Source organism: Protopterus annectens, chromosome 11.part0 (genome assembly GCF_019279795.1).
Source record: "Protopterus annectens isolate FY-2018-M chromosome 11.part0, PAN1.0, whole genome shotgun sequence".
In the NCBI taxonomy this organism is placed as follows: domain Eukaryota; kingdom Metazoa; phylum Chordata; order Ceratodontiformes; family Protopteridae; genus Protopterus; species Protopterus annectens.
Window position 1 is genome coordinate 438,771,057 of NC_056745.1, and position 22,637 is coordinate 438,793,693.

Genomic DNA, 22,637 nt, shown 5'->3' on the forward strand with positions numbered 1-22,637 from the left:
AGGGCGACATCAGCCGACGCCGGACCCAGACTTTGGAATCCGGCCGACCGAAGGGCTGCCTGAGGCAGGACAACCCATATGCAAGGACTTGCAGATGCATACCTATCAGACATCTACATTTATGGTAGGTACAAAACTGTACTTTCTCTTCTAAGTATCCGGGCTATTCAACCTGTCCCAGCAAAAGAAAAAGGACAAGGTTTGTGTTCAAGACTTTTCCTGGTACCCAGAAAAGACGGCTCCTGGCATCCTATCCTGGACACCTCTATTCTAAACACCTTTTTGGTAATCCCAAAATTCAAAATGCTAACACTTCAACAGCTGCTTCCTATGCTAGGCAAAGATGCCTGGTTGGCAACCTTAGACTTAAAGGTAGCTTACCTGCACATTCCAATAAGGGAATCTTGCAGGAAATACCTATGCTTCAGGGCAGGCTCCAGGCAAGATCAGTTCTCTGCATTTCCCTTTGGCTCATCTACTGCGCCCAGGGTATTCACAAAGTGTCTCGCTCCAGCCATTGGATTTTGCAGACAGAGAAAAATTCAAGTATACCCATACTTGGACGAGTGTCTGTTTCAGGCAGAAAGCCAGGACTTGCTATTAAAACATCTGAAGTTCGTAAAGAAACTTATTACCTCTCTGGGGTACACCATAAATGAAAAGAAATCTCACCTAGTACCCTGCCAACAGATTGTATTCCTGGGAGCAAGCTTGAACACAACTTCCCAGATGGCTTTCCTCACTCCAGAGAAACAAGTTTATTTGACAACCTACTTCAAACTGTTGGCCACAGAGACCCAGCTATCTGCAAGGAAAATTCTGCTAGCCCTGGGATTCATGGCCTCTTGCATTCTACTAATTCCATATGCAAGACTGCATATGAGGAAACTGCAATGGTATCTAAAAAGCCTATGCATTCTCAGGACCTGGAGTCAATGATTCCGATCATTCCTTGTATAAAGACAAAGTTCCTTTGGTGGGCAGAGGTCTGCTACCACAACAAGGGGCTCCCTTTCACTCTACCTCCTGCTGCCCAAACCCTAACAGATGCATCAGACTGTGCATGGGGGGCCTCACTTGGCAGGGCAGTGCATTCAGGGCAAATGGAACCCGAGACAGATGCACCTGCATATGAACTAAAGAAATGTTAGCTGTACAGAATTCCCTGACCACCTTAAAAGATCGCATTCTTCCAGGACAATTATTGGTAAAGACCGAAAACACCACAGTTAATGTGATACATAAACAAGTAGGGGGAACCCACTCGTACCCTCTCTGCAGCCTAGCCATGGCTCTGTGGAACACTGCCTTGAGCTACCAAGTACACCTGCAAGCTCAATTCCTGCTAGGCAAGCTAAATTCAATGGCAGATGACCTGAGCAGAGATCTCATGGACCCACACGAATGGAAACTGGAACCAAAAATATCCAAACTCTTGAACAAATGGGGGACTCCAGCGGTAGACCTGTTTGCTTTCCCTCAGAACTACGAATTGGACAAATTCTACACAAGGACTTCCCACAGTCAAGCCTGGAAAGTGGATGGCCCTGTCCTTTACATGGGAAAGCCTCTCAGTTTATGCCTTTCCCCCCTCTGCCTCTCTTCTTGAAGATTCCGCAAAAGATCCAACAGGACAAGCCAAGGACAATACTGATTGCACCAGACTGGCCACTCTAGCACTGGTACCCCCTGTTGCGCAGTATGACCCTACTGGAACCATGGCACCTGCCTCAGACCCCTTCCCTGCTGTCCCAGCTGGCCGGCCAGATTCTGCACCCCCAGCTTCAAACTCTGAACCTTCCAGCCTGGCTAATTCCTTGAGCTCTCCAATAGCATCCCTCAGTAAGCAGGTGCTAGATGTCATTCTGGAGGCAAGGAGGCCTAGTACTAGAAAATCCTATGCTGAAAAGAGGTAAATATACTGTTCTTGGAGCCAGACTCTGGGGATGGGCACAACTGTGCCCAGCTTACCTCATATTCTTCAGTACTTAACAGAAATGCTCCACAAGGGCCTATCCTTCTAGTCAATTAAAGTTCATGCCTCTGACATTTCAGCACATTATAATTCTGAGCCCACCCCTCTTTTCTCACCACCTGCTAAAGCAATTCCTTAGAGTGGCCAGAAATGTATGACTCCCCCCCCCCCCCCCCAGGAGAGGCCCTACTCTAGCCTGAGACCTTAACTTTGTATTGGAAAAGCTCACTCTCCCTCTGTGAGCCAGCTGCAACTGCAGAGTTGAAATTCCTTTCTTGGAAAACCGCCTTCCTTCTATCCATCACTTCAGCAAGAAGAGTGTCTGAATTACAGGCCCTTATGGGAGTGGAACCCTTCATTATCTTCCATGCAGACAGGGTTTCCCTCATGACCAATCCTTCCTTTATGCGCAAGGTGGTGTCTAGTGTGGTCCTAAATCAGTCCATTCATTCACATACTTTTTTCCCTAATCCACAAAACAAAGGAGAACGAATACTGCACACTCTGGATGTGCACAGACGGCTTAGATTTTATTTGGACAGGACTAAGCCTCTCAGAAAATCTGAACAGTTGCTAGTTGGCTTTGCTGCAGGGGCAAAGGGGAAGGCCATTTCAAAGCAAACCGTTTCTAAATGGATGGCCCATTGCACTATAAGCACCATGGAAAACCTACCCCACAGGGGATAAGATCACATTCCACCAGGGCTGCATCTACCTCTACAGCCTTTCTCAGAGGAGTCCCTACCAGGGACATCTTAGAAGCTGTTACCTGGAGCTCTTTACATACCTTCACCAAGCATTACCATATGCCTACTTTTTCTAAATCAAGAGCTGGTTTTGCCACTGCAGTTTTGCAGGGCTTAATAGCTGGCCCTAATGCTGTCTGACATCCTCCTCCCTTATGGGAATCAACCCAAATGTGAAGACTGCAGCACTGAAACACTAGGAACATAGTACAGTTGTGCAAACTTATCATAAATGTAGATGTTAGAGTGTATTCACTGTTGCAGTCCTGGTTACCCTCCCTCCAGCCCCCTGGCGTCTCTTGGCTCTACATTTCCTTCTTGTTTGGTGTATTTAAGCTTTCTGGTGTATTAGCTTTTTGATGGAGGTATACCATAACATATAATTGCTCCCCATTGTGGGGGCACCTGACATCTGGGGCAAAGAAAACTGATATAATGGCATCGGCTGCATGTTTTATACCCCTGACGACCTGACGTCATGGAAGAAGAGACAGTATCCGACGCAGGAATCCAAGACTCTGGTATTCAGGCCGGCTGAGGGCTACCTGCAGGCAGATAACCCAAATGTGATAACTGCAGCAGTGAATACACTAACATATACATTTATGGTAAGTGTACACAACTGTACTTTTTGCCCCTGGATCCCAAGGCAAGGCTATTTCTAAGCAAACTATTTCTAAATGGATTGCACATTGCATTACTTTTTGTTATTCCTTTCATGGCAAAGCTCCGCCTCAAGAGGTTAGGATCCACTCTGCTAGGGCGGCTTCCACTTCTGCAGCCTTTCTCTAAGGGGTGTCCCTACTAAAGACATTTTGGAAGCTGCCACATGGTCTTCAGTTCACACTTTCACAAAGCATTATAATTTGCCTCTGTTTTCCAGAGCCAGGGCAGGGTTTGCCACTGCAGTGTTGCAGGGCATTTTCTCCAAGCCTTGATGCTGTTGCCCCCCCCCCCCCCGTTTTTTCTCTGGGCTTTGGTAATCAACTCTTTTGTTAGGATTGCAACAGTGAAACGTAGTACAGTTGTTTACACTTACCATAAATGTAGATGTTCGAGTGTATTCACTGTTGCAGTCCTGGTTTTCCCTCCCTCCTTCCCCCTTTTTGTGGTCCTCTCCTATTCTCTTTTCCTGAGGTACAGGCTTAATTTGTTTGTCAAATTGGTTTTTGGTTTAAGCCTTATTTTCCTGGGGCTCCTGACTGTTATGACAAAAAAGACTAAGGAAGTGACGTCAGCTGCATCCTTTTGTATTGGACGCCCTGCCGTCCTTTATAACCGGCATTTTTACTTGCCTCTGTCATTATGGCCGACCTGAGGGCTACTGAGAGCCGGATAACCCATTTGTTAGGACTGCAACAGTGAATACACTCGAACATCTACATTTATGGTAAGTGTACACAACTGTACTTTCCAGGCAGTTCTGCTCCAAAACTGTGCTGGGTAAATGTTTTTACTCGTAACGCATCTAGTGGAACTCTGTCTTGCTTCCTACTACTGTACTTTGTATACATACTTACCAGGTGTACAGGGCTATGCCACCCTGTAATGCAAACCTTGTATGCTAAGGGGATCCTTTTCCTCAACTACTAAAATTACACAGCCGTCTTGTCTAATCACCTGTAATGTCCTAGACTTGTATAGGTACCTATTGATATTTGTCATGTATAAATTACAAAATCCATCCTACTATCTTCTCATGTTACCAGTTCACCTACATCTTTTAAGAAACTACTAAAAGTGAATGGTATACTTAAACCTATGACTGCCTGTTAATAACATTGATCTTGATTGATGACCTCATTCTCCCTTTTTGGCATCAATTCTCTTGCCGAAGAATATGACGCAGATAAGTTTTCCACAGCTGTGTTCTTATAATCATCCCTGCATTGTTACAATAGTCAGGTGTCCCTGGATAAAATATACCAGTGAGGTTGCACACACAGGTGCTGGTGGCAAAGCTGTCTTCTTTTCAAACGGTCTTCGTTGCCCACTCAGTTAAGCCACTCACTCTGCACAAAGTAGAATTTCTCTGTCTCAGGTTAAATTGGCAAACAGAAGTTAGTCATTATTGGAGGCATGTACAGACCAGCACATGAATCAGCCCTTTTGAAAACACCCCATCAAAGCTTCTAGCCAGTATACTATTAGGAAACCTATACTACAGTACCATCAGAATTTTAAAACATTTGTATCTGACTTCAGGAATAGCAACTGGGCCTCTCTGCAAATTATACAGCTTAATCAAAGTATCCAGTACCATATGGCTTTCTCTATATTTTTGATTATCTCCACCTTACCAGAAAGAGCTAAAACAAGGTCCATCTTGTGATTAGCTACTGAGCATAAACTTTTTCCACAAATAATTTTGTGTGGGGGGAAAAAATGCTAAGAAATCTTGGCAAAATGTTGCTGATAGCCATGAACTTTAAAATCAAGAAAGCACTGCCTTTCATAATCTTAAGCAATTTTACTCTTGTTTCTTTAAACAAGAGCAGGAGGGCAAGAAGTCCTCTAAAGCTTTCTGGTCTAGCATCTCAGCAATTTTGAAGTGGGCGCGCTGTGATTTTAACTGTTTCCAAGTATGACATAGTCTGCAAATTCAATAAATATTACCCAAAGGAAATAAATTCATTATTGTAATTTGGCGGCTTTCCATACCTTCTAAGAAATTGGCTAAAACTTTCACATTTTAGTTCTCTCCTGTACTCTCACACTTTAAAAAAAACTTAGGTGCAAGCTTAGAAAGATGTCTTGTTAGTCACACCCCCAGCAGAATATCTGTGCTTACTGCATTACAGTATAGCCTACTTGGTATCCATACTAGTAAATAAATCTGTTAGTTGGGTACAATGTCACTAAAATATGAAAACTATTCATAATCCTACTGTCCTTGGACTTGCTAACCACAGACAATTGCCCTATTCCTTAACTTGCAAAATTTCTAGAAAGGGCATGTACAAAGGAGTCTGTGAATACCAAAGTCAAACAGCTTCTTCTTGTAGCCTAGATTTTCAGGCAGGCCACAGAATTGAAACTTCTTTAAGGTTCTCTTACTGTGTCTGCAGTGAAGTAGATAAAACTGCTGCATCCCACTTTCTAGACCTTGCAAAGGCCTTTGGTATTGCTCCTTTTTCCACATTTTTAGGTTCTCAAACCTTAGCCTTAGTCAAATGATACAAAAATGATTTTGAAAATGTACCTGTATTTGTATGCAGTTTGTTCACTAGGTAGGTAACGCTACTGGATCCCATTGCAGTAGGGATTCCCCAAAGCTGTATATTTGGACCTCTCCTTCAACATTTTCATTGGTAAGATGCACGCATTCTTGCATCTTGCCTACACAACACATTACACAGAATATTCAGCCTCCTTGTTTTATTTTAAAAAATTTCCTGGATAGAGCACTTGTGTATTCAGATTTTGTAAATGCATGTCTACCTGCAGTTGCAGTTTGTAAAACTAATTCCACTTCTGTATTGTTTTTTTCTTTACAATTTTAACTAGTTTCATTAGTATTATATGATGGAACTGGTCTCCCTTACCTAGTCAAACTGGGCATTGTATTCAGCAGATGGAAATAGACACTGAGGATCATAATTGTGATCCTGAAGTTGCAACAAGTGTGTGCAAATATAGAATGGAGACCAAGGCCGCAGTACATTGGACTATTTCCCTGTGGTGTTATTTGAGTGGTATGGTAATGTAAAGGTGGCAATACTCCTTGTCGGAAAAAAAATCTTTAGTGGACTTGAGTGAGTCTCAAAACTTGCTGTTATGTTTTTTGTAGCCATTACAGTTTACCCCATCCTTTTAACCCAGTATTAGTGGTGAGTGGCCTGTTTTGCACAAACTTCTCCTCCCTGAGTACAACAGCCTTGTGTATTTCTAGCTAATCCCTAACATCTACCTTTAGTTGGCATTAAGTGGAGGATGTTTTGAAAGAGACTGGAACAAATTATGTTATGTAGTCCTATCTCGCCTACATTCTTACCCGTGGGATCGGAGCCGAATATCTGCTCCGACTTGGCCGATTTTTACTAGCTCGAAGTCTCTCATTGGCTGGGCTAAGTGGGTATCCCATGGTGCACTGCTCCATATCCCCAGATCTAGTTTGCTGCGAAAATCATTTGTACTCCATACACACATCACATCCATATAAAGAATAAGCTAATCAAGGGCACTCTGTAGATGACTACCTAACCTCCAAATCCTCTAGGAAGGGGGAAAGTGGGAGGGTAAGTAAGAATGTGAGGCGAGATGGACTACATACATCGAATGTTATGGTGAGTACATAACTTCTTGATGTTATGTAGTCCTATCTCGCCTACATTCTTACCTGTGGGACAGCGTCCCTAGCACCTACATCCTGGGTGGTTCATAGGAAGATACTCCTGAGAATTGTGCAGCCAAAGGAAGACCTGCCCCTGGATACCACGTCCAGTTTGTAATGAGAAACAAAAGTGTGAGGAGAAGCCCAAGTAGCTGCAGCACATATAACATCCATTGACAATCTAACTTGATATGCTGTGGATGTAGAAATAGCCAGAGTAGAATGCGCCTTGACTGGAAATGGCAGATTTTTACCTCATGCTTGATAGATGAAAGAGATGCAACTGGCTATCCATCTAGACAGTGTGACCTTGGATACCGGAGAACCCATTCGGTTTTTCGAAAAGGAGACAGAGTTGTCAGATTTCCAGATATCTTTTGTCCGGTGTAGACAGAAGCGTAACTGTCTATGTACATCCAATTGGTGAAATCTAAATTCTGCCTTGTTAAAAAAGTGGGGGAAGAAAACAGGCAACTCAATGGACTGATTCATGTTAGACACGGAAGCCACTTTAGGAAGGAACAAGGGGTTTGGTCTGAGAGACCCTATCTTTATGAAAGATTAAATATGGGGGTTTGATGGGAGAGGGCTTGAATTTCCGAAACCCGCTTCGCTGAAGTGACTGCTGTTAAGAATGCTGTTTTCCATGTCAAGAATTTCAATTCACAGGTAACTTGCAGGCTCAAATGGTGGTAAAGTTAAGGGCTTGTAGAACAAAATTGAGATCCCAGGGCATGACGGGTTCGGACACTGGGCGAAGAAGCAACAGAGTAACTTTGAGAAATGCTTTGCATAGTCTGTGTGCCATGAGACTAGGTTCATTCGCTACGTGGAAATTAGATATCGCTGCCAGTTGAACTTTGATGGTGGCTGATGCGGACCCCTGATGGAAATGCATAGACAAGAACTCCAGAACTGAATCTATTGGAGCTCTGTAAGGATCAATGCCTCTAGTATGTGTCCAGATAGAGAACCTTTTCCATTTACTAGAATAAATCTTTCTAGTGGATGGTTTATGAGAGGACGATAATATATGGACCACTTCCGGTGAAAAATTATGATGTCTGACTAACGATGGGAAGTGGAATAGCCAGGCTGTCAACCAGAGGGTCAACAAAGAGGGGTGGAACTGTCCTGACATGTGTCAGTAAATCTGGTTGCGGGTCCAGAATCCAAGGAGTGTCCACAGTGTATGGTTGAAGGAAGGGGAACCAGACTTGACGAGGCCAGTGTGGAGCAATCAGAATCATTCTGCTTCCCAAGGATTGCGCTTTCTGAATTACCCTTGACAACAGGGGAAACGGCGAGAAAGCATAAAGCAGGCCGGAGGGCCAATCGTGAACCAGAGCATCCCTGGGTGATTCCCCCTGTGGGGGGATCAGCGTGAAGTAGTTGCTGCATTTCGCATTGAGAGGGCTGGCAAAAAGGTCGCAGCAAGGCTGACCCAATCGGCTGAAGATTTGCTCTGCAACCAGGCGATTCAGGGACCACTCGTAAGGCATCAGGATAGCTCTGCTTAGCCTGTCCACTATTACGTTGGACTTCCCCGGAATGTGCGTTGCCACCAGAAACCGTTGGGAAGCTATTGCCCAATGCCACACTCGCATAGCCTCTCTGCACAGAGGGTAAGACTGGGTTCCCCCTTGCTTGTTGAGATACCACACTACTGACATGTTGTCTGAGTGCATCACAACTGTCCCTAGAGGAAGAACCTTCTGAAGTGCCTGCAACGCAAGAAGCACTGCTCTCATCTTCAGGACGTTTATATGTAAAAGTATCTCGTGTTCTTGCCACATGCCTTGGACCGTCCTGCCAAGATAATGCCCCCCCCACCCCATCTGGGAGGTGTCCGTGGTCACCGTGGCAATAGGGACGGGTGGAACGAAGGGCTTTCCCCCGTTCAAATTGTTGGTGCACAGCCACCAACAGAGGTCCTGCTTGCACCTGTCCATGAGTAAGATGGGATGAGATAGTGGGAGTCTTTGGAGAGACCATTGAACAAAGAGGAGCCACTGAAGAAGTCTCATGTGTAATCTCACTAGAGGGACCAACATGATAGTTGCTGCCATGGTCCCTAGGAGTTGGAGAACCAGTCTTGCCTTTGCTTTTCTCAGGGGCATCAGCATGTGTATCTGTTGTTGTAATACTGTGATCCTTTCTTGTGGTAAAAATGCTCGCATTCGACTGGTGTCTAAATCTGCTCCTATAAAGGTGACACGCGGTGAGGGCAATAAGGCAGATTTTTCCCAATTTATTGTTATGCCCAACTGGTGACATAGATTGATGGTAGCGTCCCTGGTTTGAACTAGTTGATGCCTGGTGGGGGCGGTAAGGAGCCAGTCATCCAGGTACGGAAACACCTGGAATCCCTGACATCTCAAGTGAGCCGTCACCACCGCCATACATTTGGTGAACACTCTAGGGGCTGTGATGAGACCAAAGGGCAGGGCTCGAAACTGGAAGTGACCGTCTCCCAGCCAGAAGCGTAGGGGACTCCTGGATGCTCTGTCCATTTTGACATGGTAGTAAGCATCCGTGAGGTCGATGGAGCACATCCATACCTCCTCTCCCAACAATGGGAGAATCGACTGTAGTGTGACCATACGGAACTTGGACTTGTGTACGTGATTGTGGAGTTGGCTGAGATCTAGTATGGTTCTCAGGTCCCTTGTTCTTTTCGGCACCAAAAAGACTCTTGAGCAAGTCCCTAATCCGATTTGGTCTGAGGGGACACGCTGGATAGTTCCTTTTTCTAGCAGCTGCGAGACCTCTGAGGCTGCTTGATCCCTTTGACTGGGTGGTACGTCCGGGATTTTTCTAATTGGCGGGGGTACTGAAGAGAATGGAATGAGGTAATCTCCGGAAATTATCCTTGATACCCATCGGTCCTGGGGAATTCTTTCCCAGGTTTCCGGATATAAGGAAATTCGACCCCCGACTGGCTCCCGATAAGTGCAGTCGGGCACACCCTCAGGAATGAGAGTATGGACAACCACGGAAGGAGTCGCGGTCTCCCGAATTGCGGGGGCCCCCTCTGCCTTTGGGGTGACGTCTCCCCTGAATAACCCCCCCCGCCTCTGGAGGGGGGGTTCACCTTGTGCGGCAGGAAAAAAAACTCTTAGATTTCTTGAACCACATCTTCCCCCCTGCTGGGCCTTGGGATAAGGCCTAGAAGGAAGAGAAAAATGGACCCCTACGGCAGACAGGGTCTTTCCCTCTTGCTCACACCTGGTGAGGGTGTCTTTGGTCCCAAACAAGGAGGAACCATCAAAGGGGGCGTTAGTGAAGGAAGACTTGAAGGCCTCAGCAAAGTGACACAGGCGCAGCCAGGCTTGCCTCCTAAGGGCGACCCGTGAGCTTGCTGCCCTACTCGCTCCCTCGGCTGCATACGAAATAAGCCACATGGATGAGTTGACAATGGAGTTGAGGGTAGAAACCTGGGCATTAACCGACTGAGCCACCGCCTCAGGAATGTTACCCGCAAGAATATCTCCTAACTCCTTGAGGAGGTCTCTATGGGGCCGGGGGGGGGGGGAAGAAATTTGTTGGGACGCCTGGGTACAGACTCCACAGAATCAGGATTCTCCCACACTCTTCGACAAATCAGGTCAAGGAGTTCAGCACCGAAAGCCTTAAGGAATACTGACTCTTCCTCGGAAGGGGCTTTGGAAGGCCAGCCACCTCTGTTTCAGTATCTCCAGGATATCTGAGAAGGAAACATCATCAGATTTATCTGCGAGTTGCCACTTAGATTCTTAACCACAAAGCCTTCTTTATCTTTTGAATCCTTGGCTATTTTTCTTTCGAAATTAGCCTTGGATGATTTCATGAGGGACCTTAGTTTCTTACTGATACTGATCAGGGATGTTTTTCCTTCTTGGGATTTGCTTTTTTTCTGAACTAGTTTCCTCCTTCTATTGTATAGCCGGTTTATTGCAGGGGTCCACCAAACTGGTTTCCTTCTTTTAGAGGAATGAGTCTTGTTTTTGCTAGGGATGGCACGATCCATGCATCCTTGTAGGTGCTCATAGAGTGCATTTGTAAAGGTTTCTGCATCTTGGGCAGTGTTATCCTTTACCGTGGGGGTTGTGAAACGTGCCACCTCTGTCTTAAGTAAGGTGAAGTTTGCTTTAGAAAAGTTTTTTTTACTGTGGTTTCCTTAGTTGGGGGTGGTGGTGGGGTGTGGATATCCAGAGTGATTAGTTTATAGTCTGATCTAACCAGTGACAGGTTGACCTCCGATGTGGAACACCTGTCCCCCATGTTGGTGATGACCAGGTCCGATACGTTTTTGCCTCTGGTAGGGAAGTTTTTACCAGCTGAAATCCAGGGCTTTTGAGTTGATGAATTCCAGGAAGCGCTGGGCCTGGGAATTTGTACTCTGTTTTCCCAATGAATGGTAGGGTAATTGAAATTGGTAGGACCTTCATGTTTTCCAGTGTCTCCAGAAAGGTGGAGTGGTGGTCCTGGGTCATGGAGGGTGATCTGTAGTAGGCCACAATTTGCATTGTAGATTTGCCTGATGTTAGTTGCTCATGGATGATCTCAGAGGTATCATGCTGTGCCACTAACCTGGAGGTATAGGTATCCTTGATAAATATGGATACACCCCCTCCTTTTGTGTTTCAGTCCATGTTCTGTGGCCGAAACGTGTGGTATGAGTTTGTAGGGGTGCTCTCTGGAGCCTTGAACCAGGTTTCAGTTATTGCACAGATGTCAACGTCCTCCATACTAAGGAGTGCTTAGAGTGTGTGCATTTTGAGATTTAAACTCCTGGCGCTGAGTAGCATAACCCTCAGTTTTTTGTTAATTGTGATGTTTACGGAGGTGGGTTTGACTTTTGAGCCTTACCTAAAAAAGGCACTGTGGGGGCAGCAAGAGCCTTTGCCAGTATTTGACAGCCTAGTGGTGACAGGCGCAAGCAGTCTCTTGCGAAGCAACGCGGCTTGTCGAGCATGTTGTTCCAGGCTGACAGACACTGGATCCCCTTTGACACCAGAAGCTTAGCCAATTGTTGAAATTGATCATTTTTTCTTTAAAATGAGGCATCATTCTTGGTGAGGGCAGGATGCTACTCAGGGTCATACCAGCCTGGGCTGCATGATCAGAGATCTCTTCCATGTCTTTTCATGTAGTCCAGGGAGGTATGTCTCAGGTCATTCACACCAACATGAACAATGACAGAGTCATATTTGTACTTGTTCTGGAGTGACCTGAGTGCTTGTGTTTTGTGGCGGATTCTGGCTCCCGACAGGTAGCTAACAGTAACCTTCTGCTTGTCCAGCCTAGTGAGTGGGATGTCAGTGTGCCTGACTATAGAGTCACCTATTACTAGTGTGTTAGGTATGTTATTTCTCCTTAAGGGCTTTGATTGTGTGGCACACTGGTTTTGTGTGTTGTTTGGTTTGTGACGGGAAGTGCAGGTTGTTTGCGTGTCTGCTTTGGAGGTCTCTGATGCTTTTGCAGGTTTTTATTTAGAGCCTCCCAGTATGATTTTGTGTATTTGTGTATTTTTTGCCAGTGTTTTAGTAGGTCTATGTGCGGCTGGAAGTGTGGTGCAAGTGTTGACCTTCTCCTCTTGACTGTCTGTTCCAGTCTTGGGTGGAGACAGCTTAGCTTCCAGTTTGGCTGTATAATTGCATGTCTCACATATGTTAGTGTTTTGTGGTAGGAGGAGAGGGTTGTCTGTGTACATGAGGCAGTTGTAACATTGCCTCAGGATGCTCAGATTCACCAGCTGGACTGGAGAGTGCACCTGAAGCTAACCTTTGGTCATGCCTGAACAGTAGGGTGAGCTGCTTAGTTGCTTGGTTGGTGAGGGGTGAATAAAGAGCCTTGCCCTGCTGGGCAGTAGGTGTCTGGGTATATTGGTGCTTGCTATTAGGTCTGAGCAAGTGCTGGGCTGTAAGATGCTTTTTGAGTGCTTAGGTTGAGAGACTAGTTTCAAGGGAAAAACTGAAGAGGAGACTTAGTGGAGCCAGGAATAATTTAACCGTAGCTAACCGGCACTGCCCGGTGGGCAAAACTGTGCAAACGCGGTTTTTATAGTAGGGAAATGAAAGAGAAATTAGCCCAAAATGGCCAATAAACTACTAACTTCTGGGCCTGAACCACTCCTCCAGGGACAGATAGGTTGCTCAAAGCTCCTCTCTCTCACAGGTGAACCGAGAAACTTCCTTCTATCCAAGTAATGGCAATTATTTTTTAGTCTGCAGGAATTAGGGCTGCCATTAGGGTGTTCTTCCTGTGTAATGTTTGTCAGCAGTAAGTGTGGGATGATGTTTACAGGTATAAAGCTTAAATTTCCATAACCATTCTCAACAGTATGTAACCAGTGGTACCACCTACTACAGAAGTCTGTAATTTTTTTCCAGTGTAACTTTTAACTTTGTCAAGTAAGAGGTACCTCCCTTTATCACAATATGTTGAAATGAGATGAAAACTAGATGTGGGTCTTCAGGACTGCCCTTTGGCAGTAGAACAGCTTCCCCTCTACATTCTTCCATTTGTTGGTTATGGAAGTATTTCCTTTATTACTTTATTGGTCCAATCCATAGCATTTGCTTTCCCCATGTGAAGATAATGTGCATTGATCAAGAACTTTCTTTGCTTTGTAAAGCTTTGTTTTCCATTGGGAAAACATAGTGACTGAAGCTGCAAATTTCTCAAGAACCCTAAATGCAAGAATCTACACACTTCTTTGGATGGTATAATGGTATACCAGAAGACATTTGAGTGTTCTGCTTTGGATGTATTTGACTTTTTTTTTTTTTTTTTTTTATAACACAAATTTATATTTGCTGCTGATAGAAAAGGGGAGGTGTTTGATCACCCCCCCCCCCCCCAAAAAAAAAAAAGCTGTAGCTTGGGAAGTAGAGCATTCGGGTTCATATTGTAACACCGAACGCTGAAAACAGCGAACTGTGTTTCATCGACACATATTCAGCGAACGCTGAAAATGTCGAAACCACAGAACAGCTATTTCTTTCCTAGGGAAAGAAGTCGCTGTTCCAACCCCCCCCCCCGCACACACCCTAACTCTAATTATACCCCCTCAAATCCAGTAAACAGCTAAATACACATATGCACGTAACCCAACCATGCATCTAACAAAAAAAAAAAAAAAAAAACAGTAAACATTTTAAAACATATGCACTTACCTTAACCGGCACCCTAACCCTAAGGTCAGTAATTGTTGCAGAATCACATTCTGGAACTATACCAGACAAGGGACCACACTACACTCCAGAGCAGGTAAAGCAACGAAGCGGTCAAGCAACTTCTTTCTCAGGGAAAGAATTCACTGAACAGCCACTTCGCTGTTTTCCCTGTTCACCCTACATGTGTCGACGAAAACGCATTCGACAAAATGTGTTTTTGTCGTCCTAATATGAACCCGAACATTCTTTGTCTTATACATTTTTATTGAATATATGTTACAAAAAAGCAAGTGCACACCCCAATTCCAGAATGTAACCTCAGAGTGAAGGTATGGGGGGGGGTATACTTGTCGCAACATTTTTGCACCACAAAGGCTTAGATTTGCATTTTCCAGGTGTAAGAGCATTTGATGTCAGTTGTTCATTAAGGAATGTAGAGTAATATAGTAAGTAACTGGTTTTGTACAGCAGTTTTTTAATGTGTTCAAACGTGGCTAACCAGATTAAATTTACTTCATTAGAGGAATTAGATTTCTGCTTTGATTTCTTAATTGATGCTGATTGTACTTTTTTGTAGTTGGTGTTGTTCGCTGTCCACTATGCAGTCAAGAATGTGCAGAAAGGGACATAATGGACAACTTTTTTGTGAAGGATACAGCAGAAGTCCCAACCAGCACTGTGGAAAAGTCGAGTCAAGTGAGTACTCTGAAACAGCAAGCCCCTCCTGTCCCCTTTTTATGTTTGCTTTGGTTCCTTGCAAGTCAGGTTAAGCAGCTGACAAAATTGTATGCCTTTTGTTTCCTTGTGCAATATTACTTATTCAGGTATTACCAGATGAATGTCTAAGTTTTTTTTTTCGCTGTCAACAAATGCAACAAATAGTCTGACACTGTGCAAGACCACCTTTTTAAAGGAAGCCAGAGGAGAAAAGCTCCAGGAGACTGACAAGATAACAAAACAGTACATCAAATATACTAAACATGTAATGGTACAGTATTGTAACATCCAGTGCCAGTGAAATATCTGCAATTACAAACGTAAGTGAATATGGATACTTGGTATGTAGAGGAGAGTATTCTATATAATACATAAATGAAATGAATGGCAAGTACAAGCAAAATTTGAGGAATTGTAGTTTTGTAATAGAAGTTTGTGAGATATGTTATAATGTAATACAGTGAGGTAGGGAGGTAAGAAAAAAAATGAACAGAAAACGGAAGTAGGCAAAAATGGAGTAGCAGGGAGAGTACCGTAGGCAGAGCCATGATTTGAATAGGGTGTGACTTTAGCAGAGTCTTGAAAGGCTTACGGTATTGTTCCTGTTTTAGTGAGAGAGAGCAGGATGGAATTCCAGAATTTGGCTGAGTAGTTGGAGTTTAGTGAGTCACCCTCTGCATTACTGGATTTTGATATTTATAGTAAGAGTTTATCTGTAGAGTGTAAGGATCTGGGGTTAGGGGTGGGAATATTATTTGAGAGGTGCTGGCAGTTGTATCTTATGAGAAGTTGGGAGTTGGTTAGGTTGTGAAGTAATTCCAACCAGTTAAGTTCTTGAACTTTGGAAGCTAGACAGTAGTGAGTCTTATGAAAGTGTTTGGCTGAGAATTTAGCTACTTTGTGGGAACATTGTTCCAGCTTTGACAGCTGTGTAGCATGTATGTTGGTGGAGGAGAGTATGGAGAAGGATAGATGCAAATGTTTTCTAGTCAGTCAAGTACCATTTGGTCCTTTAAAGAGAGTAACGAAACGCTAACAAAAAATAAAAAAAAATGCAACCAACAGAGTCCAAAAAAGTTCCTGTAAACCCAAGAGGGTGTGATTGGAAAAATCTATTGAATAAAAAGGAATTACAATGGCAGCTTCAATTAGCTGCTAGTTTCCCACTTGGGTTGAATGATTCTATTTATAGCACCAGCAGTAAAAGAAATGTGGATAGGTTGTAGTGGCAGTTATTTGATCTGAAGTAGTTAACTTCATTTGATCAGCAACCTATGGGTTACGGATCAGACACTGATCCAAGCCGGCAGCATACCAAGCAAAAATATCAGAGCTCCAAGCTCCTCCCCCTTACCCATACTACAATGCAACCTCCTTCGAATCCTTAGATCTCGTTTGCCACGGCTTTGCCAAGCACGGGACTCTTAGTTCTCCAGGCAAGTGTAGCATCTTTTACTACAAACCTTCTCTGTTAGCCTAGTTTTTTGTGTGTGTGTGTATTTTAATACCTTTCTTCGGGTGTCCGTTCTCCCTAGCCTTGATCTCCCCTTCACCTTTGGTAGTTGTCCATCCCTTAGTAGGACCCTTTTCCCTCTTTCAGATGCATGTGGTGTCTCTGTGTGTGTTTTTCTAGTATGGCTGAAAGTTGTAGTGACTTTTTCCAAATGCTCCGAGTGTGGCCATAAGCTGTCGCCAGCAGATGGTCACACTCATTGCGTGATTTGCTTGGGTCTTACGCACCTTTCTTCGGGCTGCCAGATATGTGCGGCCTTCAACCCCCGAGCCTTGTGGGATAGGAGGAACAAGCAAATTCTGGCGAGTCTTCTACCTGCGGAATCAGCTTCTTCTCCTTTCCTCTCTGTAGCGACAGCTGTGGCTGCCCAGCCAGCCGGCCCTCTTCCCCTGTCTGGGACTCACCCTCCCACCTTGTCTCAGGGAGAACGAGAGACTAAGAAGGATAGAGAAGAGAGAAGGGAGAGAGAGAGAAAGAAGCCGCAAGCGGCAGGCCGAACTGGACCCCTTAGCCCCTACTGCTAAAGTTGTCTCTTCTCCATTAAGAGTTTCCAAGCCTTCCTCCCCACGGCTCCATTTACCACGTTTCTCCCCGGAGCCGGAGGAGGAGACCCGACTAGCCTCGAAGTAGTCACGTTGGCTGCTTCCTCCAGGTCTACCCGCAGCATCTCGGCGGCAGAAATGGACCGGATGATGTGTCGATTCTTGCAAACTCAGCTGCAGATGGGAGTGTTGCTGCCTCCTCCCCCCCTCTGGGGGGGGGGGGAGTTCAACTCCACTCTTCGCCCCCTATAGCTCCTTCTCTGATCCACCATCGGATTACGGAGTCTTCGGATCTGAGGAGCCCCGGAGCCAGAGGGTCGGCGCCTATGGTTATTACTACCTCAACACCAGCCATGCCCTCAAGCTTATCGGATCCGAGCTCTGAGCCGAGAGCTGGGCATCGGATCTAGGTGGGGGGGGGTGGAGTGAGTCTTAGGCTCCTTTGTGGTCGGAGCACACCATCCTCTCGTGTCCAGTCGCTCTGGCACCGATCCCCTTGTCGGATGCGAGGGTCCCAGCCACCTGTCTTAGAGAGGCCAGTTCCCCTTCTGCGTTCGACATGGTGGAGAGGGTTCTCTCTGGAGGATCGAGATCCCTCACTCTTTCCTCAGGGTCCACCCCCACTCCCTCGCAGCTCAGTTTGTCCTCCATCATCCAGTCTCCCCAGGGACAGCCTGTGTTGTTGACGCCCCAGCCAGATCCCCTGGAAGAACATGAATCCATTGGTGAGCCCCCTCGGACAATCCCCCCGAGGAGGTCCCTCACAAACGACTGTACAAAAGGAGGCACTTGGACTCCCCTGAGTCCCTCACCGAGGATACTGATTTGGAGGAAGGGGAGAGTTCCCCCAAATCACCTCCTGACGACGTCTTCTTTGGAGACATTATGGAAATACTCCGCCAAAGGGGGGAGTGGTCTGCCCAAAAACCTTCCTCGGACGAGTCTGTATTCCTGGAGGCGTTCGACACAGGCCCATCTACCTCTTGGGTGTCTCCCCCCCCCCCCAGCCGACCTGATTACCACCAGGGCATGGAAGGAGCCGGACACTGTAGAGCCGATACCCAGAAGGCCTGATAAGGTTCTTAGTCCCCCCGCAGACAGAGCTTCGTGGAGCAAGGGTTCCCCGGTTGATGCCATGGTGGTGGCGGCAGCCACCAAAAATGAACTCTCCCAGGAAAATTCTTTGGTCCATCCCCCTGACAAGGAGTATCGGGCAATGGACTTTTGCTTCAGCTACCTTCTCTATAAGGGCGCTGAATTACTTGGCCCATGTAATCAGACTGCAGCGGGACCTGGTCAAAGAGTACACAGAGTCTCCCCCAGAGTCCATGTCGGCCGAGGATAAACTGACTTTCTCGGCTTGTATGGCCACTCTCAAGTCAGTGTCTAATACTTCTATGCGGCTACTTTCCCATGTCATGGAGGGAGCCTCTAGAGCTAGCGGGTCTGGTATCGCCTTAAGGCGTCATGCCTGGCTTCGACTTTGCGGTTTCTTGGAACACTTCAAGGCATCCTTTGGCAATGCACCCTTTGATGGGTTGACACTCTCTTTGGAAAGAACGTCTGCGAGATGCTGATCCAGAGCGAGAAAGATGGGAAAACGCTGTCAGCTGTCTGAATCTGCTTCTGTACCCCTCAAAGGTCCTTCTCCAGGAACCAGCAAGGGCAGAAGATGATGTGGTTACGGAAATCTCAGCCTTCCCGGAATGCTCAGGACTCCTTCTCCCCCAGGGGCATAGGGGGACAAGGTGGACGCTGGCCCAGAGGCAGAGGGGGACCGAAGAACTTCGGGTCACTGGAACCCTGTTCCGACTGACCCGTGCAACAGCCCTGAGGGGTTGCCCGACTGCTCCTCTCTGGAGGCAGTCAGGGGGCATTTTTCGAGGCAGCTGGCTCAATGGGAGTCTATCCCGACAGATCACTGGGTGCTTCAGATAATATCCAGAAGCTATTCAATCCCCTTCATAAACAAGCCCCCTTAATCAACGGCTCCCAGATGTCCCACCCACTCAAAGGGAGGCCGCGGCTTTGGAAATAAAAAAAAAAGTTAGAAAAAAGAGCCATCCAGCATATGCCCTCAGACCAGTCCGGATCAGGCATCTACTCCAGGTTCTTTCTGGTGCCAAAATAGACTGGGGACTTAAGGCCGATTCTCAGCCTGCCAACAATGAACCTTTTCGTTGCCAAGGAGAAATTCCAGATGGTCACGCTCCAATCCATCCTGCCCCTCTTGCAGGAGGAGGACTGGATGTTCTCCATAGACCTCAAGGATGCATACTACCATATTCTCATGGACAGACGGTCCAGGAGGTTTCTCCGCTTTTGGCTAGGGGCCAGTCGTAACCAGTTCAGGGTCCTACCCTTCGGTCTCACCACAGCCCGCAGGGTTTTCACCAAGGTCATGGCAGTTGTAGCGGCCCACCTGAGGCTCCAGGTCATACAGGTCTTACCGTACCTAGACGACTGGCTCCTCACCACCCCCATCAGGCATCTACTTTGTTTAGCCAGGGATTTCTTCCTCCGGATGTCACCCCCGGTTGGAGATGACCATAAATGTCAAGAAGTCTTTCCTCCAGCCTGTTCAAGTGTTAGACTTCATAGGGGCCAGGATAGATACCCTCCAGGCCAGGGCCTTTTTAACGTCAGACAGACTTCACAGGATGACTCTGCATGAGCTAGCCCTCCTTCAGTCCCCTGTTCCCCCAGCAGAATTAGTCTGGAGAGCTTTTGGGTCCATGGCGACAGCGATCAATCTGATTCCTTACACTAGTCTGCACATGAGGGTTCTACAGTGGACATTGCAAGCCCAGTGGTCTATTCTACACCACCCTCGAGACTTCCCGATTCCCCTCAGCAGGGTTTGCAGGAACTCCCTCGTGGTGGCTTCAATCCCGAGCCCTTCAGGAAGGATGACCCTGTATGTAAACACCCCAGACCACAGTGACCACGGACGCCTCACACCTAGGGTGGGGGCATTGTGTGGGCAGGACTGTCCAAGGCATGTGGACTCAGACCAAGACTGTACTGCATATAAATGTCCTGGAGATGAGGGCGCTTCTGACAAAATTTCTGCAGAAAGCTCGCCGGTTGGGGAGCAAGGTTTTCCTTGTAGCCCCATTCTGGCCTCGTCAAGTCTAGTTCCCCTGCCTGCGGTCTCATCTCATAGCTCTACTCTGGATCTTGGATCCCATTCCGGATCTGATCTCTCATCCCTCTGGAATGGCTGCTCCGAACCTGTACGGTCTCAAACTCTCAGCTTGGCTGATCCAGTTCCCCTAGTTGCCAGGACTCGCAGTATCTCTTCTCGAGTCAAGTCTGTCGTGGTGGCGGCACATAAACCCTCTACCACGAAGATTTACAGTAGCAAATGGAAACGTTTTTCAATTTGGGCTTCAAGAAAGAACTTGGATCCTTTCACCGCTCCTATTCCAGCGGTACTGGAATTCTTGTCTCATATTTTTCAGCAAGGGGCCAGCTCAGGTACTGTGAAGGTCCAGCTGGCTGCCATTTCCTATTTTCATATTGGGGACAACTTTGGTTCTCTCGCTGCTGCCAGAATTTGTAAGACCTTTCTAAAAGGCACTTTTCTTTTGAGACCCCCTGTTAGAAATTCATCCCCGCCGTGGGATCTGACGTTAGTTCTTCAGGTGTTAGTTGCTCCTCCTTTTGAACCCGCAGCTTCCATTGATTTGAAGTTCTTGTCATGGAAGACTGCTTTTTTGGTAGCCATTACTTCAGCCAGGAGAGTGTCGGTGCTTCATGCTCTCTGTATCAAACCTCCATACATTGTGTTTCATAAGGATAGGGCGTCTCTCAGGACTAATCCTTCCTTTCTCCCTAAAGTTGCTTTCAAGACTAACATTAATCAGTCCATTAATTTGCCTGTCTTTCCCTAATTTCCAGAACAAAGGAGAATATAAACTTCATTTGCTGGATGTTCACAGACAGTTACGTTTTTTATTTGCACAGGACGACTGTCTTTCGTAAATCTGATCAACTTTTTGTCTCCTTTGCTAATCCTTTTCTAGGGAAACCAGTTTCAAAGGTGACTCTCGCCAGGTGGATTTCGAGTTGTATCCTACAAGCATACAGAGAGTCTGGCTTACCAGAAGCAATGGGAGTTCATGCTCATTCTGTGCGTTCTATGGCAACGTCTGCTGCATTCTGGTCTAGAGTTTCCCTGGATGACTTTTGTTCAGCGGCTACCTGGGCGTCCTGTCACACCTGTATTTCTCATTATAAACTGGATTTGGTGTCTAGAGGAAGGGCTGCCTTTGGCTCTGCAGTGCTCCGGAATATCCTTCCTTAAGGGCCTCCCAAGATTTTGGGTAGCAGGGGACTCTGTCCCACAGGTTGCTGATAAAATTAAGTTAACTACGTCAGATAAAGAAGTTATGTACTCCCCATAATGTTCCATCTGAGTAGGTAATCTTCATTTGTTAGCAACCGTCCCTCCCTCCTTCCCCCTGACCTTAATGGTTATTTAGCTGAGCTCGAGGTTCGGACTTATGAGCTTTACTTTGTCCTTGAGATAGGTGTCTCAGGTTGTTAGTTTGTTTTGTTATTATGTGCAGGTGGCAAACGCGATCTGAGGATTGGAAGGAGGTTGCAGTGTAGTATGGGTAAGGGGGAGGAGCTTGGAGCTCAGATCTTTTTGCTTGGTATGCTGCTGGCTCGGATCCGTAACCCACAGGTTGCTGACAAATGAAGTTTACCTACTCAGATAGAACATTATGGTGAGTACATAACTTCTTTCTTCCCCTTGTTTAAGTTGTAACTAAAATAGATTTATTTTTATATACATATACATATTATTTTTTTAAGAAACAGATTTTATATTGTTAATGTTTATGCAATTGTGTTTAAATGTGGGCATATGCATGCTTTTTTAAGTATGTTGGTTTTAAAGACAAGAAATTTGTTTCTGTATTTTGCCTTCTGGCCGTGTGTGAGTGATTGTCACATGGCGTTCTAATTTCAATCAATATTTTAAGTTATTGGTAGATTTTGAGCCAATTGTGATGGCTTGTGGTGTTTTTAAATAGTTTTGGAACACATATTTGATGTATTCTGATGAAGTCCCAGTGTGTTAGGGCCGAAAGCTCTCAATACTGTGTTTTTCTTCATTTATTAAAGTGAATTTTGCCTTTTTGGACTCTTTTGGGTTGCTTTTTTATTTTTTGTTGGCGTTTAGTTACTGTTATTTACATTGCACCTTCATTGTTGGCTTTAGTTCCTTTAAAGAGAGCTTAGCCTTTGGTGAATTTTTTCACTATATTTTGTATGTGGAACAAGTTCAATTTTAATTGCAGAAACTATAAGGAAGAAAGTTTTGTGGGCTATGAGATGTTTAGGAGTAAAAGAAAATGAGCTTAGGTTTATTTGTATTGAGAAATAATTGAGAATCATTTAGCTGTGTTTTTGTTGAGGTAAAATATTCCTGGATGATTTTCCACAGGTTGTCAAGGTTTTGGTCATTTAAGATGTTAAGGAAAGTTCTACTGAATTCAGCTACAGTATCATCTTGCAGGAGATGATTCAGATTATACCGGTTGCAGATGTTTAGGTTAGAGGTAAGCATATTTTTGGAATTGAGAGGTTGCTTGCTTCATTGTGGTGGTGATTGGGGATGGAATGTTATGCTTCAATAA

At 45.6% G+C, this 22,637-nt stretch overlaps 1 protein-coding gene across 3 annotated transcripts in view; it reads left to right on the forward strand.

Moving 5' to 3' along the window:
- The window catches only part of TRIM24 (tripartite motif containing 24), a 1,966,170-nt gene that overhangs the window by 212,660 nt on the left and 1,730,873 nt on the right, over nt 1-22,637 (forward strand). For all 3 annotated transcript variants that reach the window (XM_044087935.1, XM_044087936.1, XM_044087937.1), the window contains exon 2: nt 14,792-14,910. In XM_044087935.1, coding sequence (XP_043943870.1) covers nt 14,792-14,910 — 119 coding nt within the window. The remainder of the gene's footprint in view (nt 1-14,791; nt 14,911-22,637) is intronic.